This window comes from Hibiscus syriacus, unplaced genomic scaffold (assembly GCF_006381635.1).
Source record: "Hibiscus syriacus cultivar Baekdansim isolate YM2019G1 unplaced genomic scaffold, ASM638163v2 tig00020682_pilon, whole genome shotgun sequence".
Lineage (NCBI taxonomy): Eukaryota > Viridiplantae > Streptophyta > Magnoliopsida > Malvales > Malvaceae > Hibiscus > Hibiscus syriacus.
The window spans coordinates 563,042-571,345 of NW_024062499.1; the positions used below are offsets into that span (position 1 = coordinate 563,042).

Genomic DNA, 8,304 nt, shown 5'->3' on the forward strand with positions numbered 1-8,304 from the left:
CTTCTTCAAGTTTCTTGAAATTATTTTTATATGTTGGAATGAGTTACTAGCAGTTTGGGATGGTTTGGAGTCGTTGGAAGACTTTCTGCACACAAAGTTTCGAAACTCTAGGGAAAGTTTCGAAACTCTTCGAAAAAGCCATTGGAAAAATTTGACCGTTGGAGCCAAAGTATCGAAATTTTAAGGAAAGTTTCGAAACTCTTGAGATAGTTTCGAAACTCTTGAAAGTATCGAAACTTTTTGGACTATATTGTTGTGGAAAGTTTCGAAACTCTTGTAGAAGTTTCGAAACTTCTAGTCAAAAGGTTTTGATTGGACTTTGAATTATTTAGATGAAAACTTTGAATAAATTCAATTTTTTCCAAAAACATTTTCCCTTTATTTTTTATATCAAATTATTACTTCTACAGAATCTTTTGAGAGCAATATTCATAAACCATGTGGGTCATGACTAAGCTTCTTCTGCTCTTTAAACCAATGATAATCAATCAAATTATAAGGATTGCTATAATCTTAGGTCATGAAGGGAATAGGATGCTTCTCCGATTTATCATTTGTTTCCTGTGTGATTATGTTATTGGTACAACTGGTTTCAGTTCATAGGATGGACTAATTATAGTTTATTTTATACTAAACTATAGGATGTTTATTTGCAGAGGAAGAGATTCTTTTATGAACAAAGAATGACGAACCAACCAATTGATCAAAATAAAATAATAAATAATAAAACTGACTAACTACTACCATTATTTCTTTGTGATGCATACGCACACCACATGTGCAGCAAACATTTTTTTATCCCCAAAAATATAAAGGTCAAAATATTCTTTCTTTGGTGACGTCCGTAATTTTCTGATTCAAATCTCATTCATACACTTTTTCCCTTGAAAACTACCATGCACTTCCTTCTGCTTTCATCTATAGACTTTGATTACTGGACTAAACTCTATCTTACCCTTTGCAATTTTAGTCCTAAAACATTTGGAATGCAACTTGGACATACACTTTTGTCCGCTTCCCCGACGCACGTTTTAACCAAAAGGAATGGTTTTTCTTTTCTGCCTTCCAAATCTTTAGGGATTGCATTAATCTAAAAAGTATGCATTATATTTATATTTATTAGTGTATTAATTTGTAACTTAATGAATCACATCTTAATTTATAACATGTTCTACGTGAATGTACTGCTGCTAGGCCTATTTGGTTGCAGGTAATAATGCAATATTCAAAAATCATGCACTTCTGTAAACTTTCCTTCTATCAATGGGTGAAAATGAACTTGCAGGAAAATGAAAATTTCTCAATCTTTAATCAGGGTTGGAATAATCTTCTTGCAAGTCTGTGTTGGAATATTTGGAAGAGACGAAATACTATGCTTTTTTTTATGTTCATTTTGTATAGAGATTGTGTGATAACCATTTTTTTTAAAACAATTAGGTTTAAAAAACAATTATGACTTATTTGGAAAATTTTGGAATTTTGAATTAATTTGGATGGGAGTCGCCATCGACCTTTGAGTTAGGTAGGTCGAATACCTAAAACGTCTTTTAAAACAATTTTAAGAAAAATCGTCTTCTTTAATACAACAATTGGTCTACGTTTACCAAAAATTCAATTTAATGGGTCCGGGAGTCGATTACAAGTGGGGAAAGATAAACACCCCCACAACACCCAAAAATTAGTACTTAGTCGCTTATACGTTGTCGTAATTGTGAAAATTACAAATTGAATATAAAGTTAAAATATGATCAATTTATTGAACCTTGATTAAAATTAATTTTTTCAGTTAAGTCTAGTTTTATTCACCCTTAATTGGACTTTTAATTTGTTTTCATCACGGTCATTGTAATAAAAAAATATTGGCATGTAATATTAAAGTCTTCTCCCCAAAAAAATCATAATAGACTTCATATTTATGGTCACAATAAAAGGGTCAATTTTTTGTGAACAAAATAATAGGCAATTAATCCCAATAGTCGGAGGAATCCTTTTGGTCAAAAGATTAAAAGGTTGGTCTGACGATCAAATTTTTAAGTTCATATAATAGTTAACAGTGATAAACAAAAAAATAAATTTTTTTGTTACTTTTGATCGGAATTAGAGAAGATTATAGGGTTAGCTAATGAGATTGAACCCCAAAAAAAAATGAGAAGTTTGATGATCCTATTTACTAGAAAAACCATCGAACAATCTCATAAACAATGATGAAATGATCTAATATAAACTAAAAATTTATAACTTTTTATCCACCATTATTAATCATCAGATCAACTCAAAATCAAAATATCTTAATCTTTTGATTAAATAAAACCTTCTTACTGTTAAGATTGATCGATGATCACTCCATTCATCATAAATTTAGGCTTTTGTAGGGGCTGCAAATCTAAAATATTAAGACTTTTTAATAAAAAAGACTTTAATATGTTACATCGATATTGTTTAACTACAACTAGTAAATATAATGAAATTGAACTAAAAAATTTAATGACTATAATACAAGTAAAAGTTTGATAATCAATATAAAAATATCTTAAAAATTCAATGACTACTCCTATACAATAAGAGAGAATTAAAAATTTAATAATAATATGTAAATTTTAAAAATTCAATAGTGAAAATAAAAACAACTTAAAAATGAAAATATCCTAAAAACTCAATGACTACTGGTGTAATTTAGCCATTAATAAATACAAAACTTAATACTAATCGATTACCTTCAGGCCTCGACTCGCTATTGTCTACAGATGGTTAATGGTTGGAGTTAACCACTAATTCTCATAATTATGATTAGATTAGTTTATGTGAATATGTTTGCTCCAATGAGTTTTAAAAGGTTGGAGACTATTTTAAAGGTAGGTTATGTTTTTGGTGGTTTGAGTGTTAATACTAGGAATGAATAGTGTCTTGTAAACCAAGGCAAGTTTCAATGAATGGCTCTGGCTCTACAAAATCCTCATTTTCACAGTTCGATTTATGTAATTACTAATATTAAATTAAAGCTTGGTGATGAAGATGTAGTCTAGATCCGGTAATAATTGTATGAAATTCCTTTCACTTTCGTATAATAAAGGAGAGCTACCATCTAAAGCATTGTTATTAAATCTTGATTTCAATTAAAAGAAATGAAGTAAATTTCAAAAATAGCATAGAAAACACTCGCGATGCTTTGAGTTTATTTTTCAAAGAAAGTATTTATTTAACTGATTATATCTTTCCAAGTTATTTTGTTCCACGTAAAAAGAAAAGAAAAAACCATAGTGCAGGGTTGGGTTAAGTCTTTGTCTGCTTGTCAACCTATAATTATTGTAAGGGCTCGGCCCTTGAGTAGCAAGGGTTGGATTTATTGGAACCCATAACAGATGTGCTCTGGTCGGCTCATTGAAACACACTCTCCGCCTCTAAATTGAGAAGGAAAATAGATTAGGGTTTGATTTGATTATAAACCAATTGATTTTATGTTGCTTAGATGGAGAGGTGAGAGAACGATCAAAATTTCGTTTCCATATGCCTACTTGTATGTTTAACCAAAGTTGGATATTGATGTTGTAATATTAGGAAACTGAGAGTGAAAGTAGCCTACGGAATTAGGGTATAATCATTTGAGCCATAAAACACTTGTTGCAATCATAATAGCATCTTTAAGGGTCAAGCTTTAAGGCAAAAGAAGTGTATTGCTGGTCTTTTGAGGTGAAAAATGGTAACGTTAACTTCATCTGGTAATCATCAATTCTTCCAATTCACCTCCTTCCAGTACTTTACCACCTTTCGGTGTGGGTGTTTGATGAGCGTGAAAAATTATTTGTTGTCATTTTTATTCTTTTTCACATTTGGTGGGGGGGGGGGGCGAGAAATTAAGAAATCCAAAACTTGAAATGGATATGATTATGATCCAAATATACAAAATCCTAAAGAACAGGCACAGAAAATTCCAGAGTTAGTTCCATCGAATTATCAAAGATAACTTGGTAGGAGTTGAATATGTAGAGGTATTACTGAGCTTGCTTCTGCCTTTTGATTCGCTCAAGTGCACCCAGTAGTCCCTTCCCACCCTTGTCTTTGGCAGCAGAGGCATCAATGTCATCGCCATCTTCCCTCTTTCTAACACCTCCAAACACGGCAGACGGGACATCTTTCTGAGCAATTTCAACCCTTTCTTCGTCTGAGTCACTTTCCTCTGGCAAATCAATATCTTCGAGATTTGCTGTTGTTTTCATCCCACCATCCACCTGTGACTCAACTCCAGCACTCACAAACCCTACTTTCCTAGAGTTGTCTTTGGAAACAGTATTATCAGCAGCGGGTAATAAATTCCTCTCAAGAGCAGCCATTTCATCCTCGGACATACCCGCCTGTTTCAATTTGTCTTTTGCTTCATCAATGTTATGATCCTTCTGCATCAGATACTCTGGAAGAATGAAGTGTGTCTGGAAAAACAAAAACAGTGAGAATTACAAACTGGAGGGAAAAAAGTTGCAAAGATTGTACATTAAAAAGTATAAAAGCAGATATATATATTAATACATGCAACTGATAGGTTGATGCATGTTAACTCAGAAACATCTATCAATTTACGCAATATCGAGGTCGACCGCAATTCCATAGCAACAAATGGCATCCTTTCAAGGTAGCCAGAATCTATAGAATTAAATCTAATCCTTAGTTGGTAGCTGATCAATGTAGAGCTTATGCTAATTAATAAATACTAATGCGGTTGTTGAGTTTACAAGGGACATATCTGACGGTAAATAGAAGAACTGTCCCCCTGAGTTGTGTGCAAGGAAAATAAAAAGAACAAGACGCTTACCTGGCTGTAACTTGCAGACACACTCCGTTTAATCCGCAACATTTCTCTGAAGGTATCTTCATTTCCGTGTTGCACCTCAAACTCCCTCCATTTATCCCAAAAATCTGCATCAGAGCGTGGATCAGCAAACTGGGATGCAAATACATATATTCCACGGGCACGGTCAATTTCTCCTAAGCTCTTTTCCAACTCTGCATATTTCAAACACATTGTCTTCACATCTTTATCCGGAAGACCAGACTCTATTGCCTGCTCATAAATTTCTCTCGTTTTTGGAACACCAAAGATCTCAGCTGCACGGGCAATGTAAATCTCATACATGCCGAGTTTCTCATGATTTGGAACAGCCTTGGTTGCTTGATCATAGACCTTCATAGCTCGCTTTGCTAGCCCAAAATCCTCCTCCAGCTTGGCATATTGAAGATAAAGGGGTTTTACTGCATCAGAAGGTGCCTGGAAAAATCAAGGAAAATTGATATGAAAATGATTATCATAAAACATTGGTAATTCAGCATCATTCAAGTCCAATATAAAGTTCGGGTAGGAAAAAAAAAGGAGTGGCAAAAAATAAAGCCGATCATATACTTTATAAAGGTCTCCAAAGTCCAAACAGCCAAATTCATGGTTCCATATAATCGTATTACTGCACAGCTTCGAAACCTATGCCTATCAGCATAGCAATCACCTAACAATTGTTATTTCATGCAGTCTAAGGCACACCGAGTAATGCCATCAAACTAGTATAAAAGTTAAAAATTTGAGGATTTTGGCAAAAATATCTATTTCTGTCTAGTGACCAAGCAGAAATTTTGAAATCAACCATGAACAATAGAAACATTTTAGCATTTAATCTTGGCTACAGATTCTTTAAATGACTACAATGTAATACGTGACCTTAAACCTACTTCGGTTACATAAAATGTAAATCAAGCCAATTGTAAACAAGCCATTCTCATAATACTTCAGCAATAATGATGTCTGCCTAAAGGTCTGAAAGGATAATAATATGCATACGGTTTCAACAGCATGCTCAAACAGTTCCCTTGCTCGTTCCAGTTTTGACTTCCCATATCTCTTTACAAACTTCGACAAATAAGTGACCCATATATCCTTCACGTGCGGATACTTGAATATCTTGACACCTCTTTCATACACTTTGAAAGCATCTTCAAAATATTTGTTTTCCTGCAACAATTTAGAATCCTTGTTAGTCTACAGAACATATTGAGGTGTTTGGTACGGAATGGTCATCCCAAAATCCAAGGTGATCTGTTCAGATATCTAGTACTCAGTGCCCTTCTCTCCTTTTGATATCTAACATTGTGGTCATTATCACTTTTACCTCCCAAAATCCCAACATTTATAATGTTGTAACAAACATGATAATATAATGCTACACAAGTATGGAAATACTTTACCTCCAATAAAAATGCATAGTTTATAATAATTTGTGGAGTAGCAATTCTTAAATCCAGTATTCTCTCATAAACTGCTCGAGTTGACTCCAGAGTACCCAAACTTTCTTCCAAGTCTACATAGAACGTCCACAGCCTCAAGGATTTATGAAGCTTCATCTGAACAGGTTCATTACCGTCAGCAGCCACTGCAAACGAGAAAAAAAAGTAGACCAAAGAAGCAAATATATAAGGTATTATAGATGATACTATTCTCATTTAAAAAAGAAAAGAAAAGAAAAAGGTTTTAAGATGAGATGAAAAAGGAAAGGATATGAAGCAATGCAATAATGAAACAATCAAATCAGAGGCCACTGTTTCAAGAAATATAAACAGGGATTACCTCTTCGTTTGACCTCAACAGAAGGCTCAGCTGTGGCACGTCTCATCAGCTCCAGCGCCCCTTTGAAATTTTTATGCCTCAGTTCCATCTCTGCCCACTCAGCCCATACACTTGCCAGATGATCAACAGTCTTGTAATTTACTTGAACAGCTTTATCAAAAATGACACGAGCATTTGCCAGATCTTTATAAGTCTCATATAGCTTTGCAAAAGCCACCCACAAAGTATGGGGCTTTCCAACAGCTTTCATTGGGTCAATCGTCCTAACTGCCTCTGTGTATGTCAATATTTGCTTGGTGGGATTTCCCTCAAATAGCTTGACCCTACGATGCCATTGCTCCACATTATGTGGATTCTGGCGCAAAAGGACACTATTAGCCAGTTCGGGCCTTCTATTCATTAAATGTTCTAACCGAGCCAACCTCAAATCAACATCATTATCATCATGTAACCAAAACCCCTTAAATATCTTCTTCTCAAACTTTGATTTTGATTTGCATAGAGCAATGTCCAAACGGATGTCCTCTTCATCCTCTTCAACATCTTCTTCCTCATCACTCAAATCCATGTTCTCCATTTTAAGAGCAACCATACTCTCTTCAAATTGTGAATAAGCATCAAATATGACACTGAAATCCCTCACGGTAACCACAGTCGTCATTCCCTCCTCAAAAATATCCCTTGCCTTCTCAAACAGATTTCTTCTGATGTAATAATCAGCAAGTGAAGTCCAGAGTCTCCCAACTTCATCTGTAAACTTTCTAATTCCACCTCTGATTATCGCATCCACATTGAGCCCCGAAACATCTGTCGCATGAGTTGTGAGCAAGTCACACAACTCTAACCACAGCCTATGCTTAGTTTTACCCTTTATTGAATAAAACTGATCATCATTCAAAACAGATGCTAACCTCTCCGCTGCTTCTTGCCACAGACTTGAATTCACCAAAAACTCAATAAAATCCTCAATATGACTAGGATCATACTTCAAATATCTCCTATAAACCCTAAGCGATGTCTCAATGGGGATACCCTTTTGACTGACGAAAACTAAGTAAGGTTCCCAAATCCTATCATGTTGAGTCACAGGCAATGCACAAAGCGCTCGATCAAACGTCCTGCGTGTCTTACTAATCAACTTCTGCTCAGTTAACGTCAGCAAGTACATTATCCAAATCCTAGGCATCTTATGCATTGTGACAAGCGCCCTCTCAAAAGTATTATTAAGGTTTTCATATTGAGGGTGAGTAACAGGTAAATTACGAACAATTTCAAGACGCTCACGCAAATAAGCATGCCAAAGCTTGTAACTGCCAGGCAAAGCTTTCAAGGCTCGCTCGTATATTATGAATCTTTTCTTGAAGGGGGCGTCTGATCTAGCTATTAAATACCTCCACCAGAGTTTCAAACTAAAGGGGTTTCTCAACAGTTCCTCCTCGTAAAGGAGGTCATCGTGAGATGGGTATAGTTCCTTTGCCAGCGACATTGAAGAAAATATCACAAAACTAAACAAAAGAAATATATAAAACGTAACCCTAAATCTAGGCAAAAGAACCGCTTGACTGACCTGAGTGGAGACCTCTGCAGATATTCCTAAAACTGGGAGAAGCCCTTTGGTAATTGATAAGGAAGAAGCTAGGGCTTTTGGGAGAAATCCCGATCCTCAAGCATGAGAAAAAGGGGAAACGAATTGGATTTGGATG

The 8,304-nt window shown here is 35.0% G+C and overlaps 1 protein-coding gene across 1 annotated transcript; it reads right to left on the reverse strand.

Moving 5' to 3' along the window:
• Positions 1–3,855: 3,855 nt before the first annotated feature.
• Positions 3,856–8,304, reverse strand: LOC120209897 (pre-mRNA-splicing factor SYF1-like). The gene is made up of 5 exons (XM_039208784.1): positions 6,602–8,304; positions 6,223–6,407; positions 5,819–5,989; positions 4,805–5,257; positions 3,856–4,424 (listed from the first exon to the last, which is right to left on the reverse strand). Exons 1-5 carry the CDS (start codon positions 8,085–8,087, stop codon positions 3,990–3,992), a joined length of 2,730 nt encoding a protein of 909 aa, XP_039064715.1. The 5' UTR covers positions 8,088–8,304; the 3' UTR covers positions 3,856–3,989.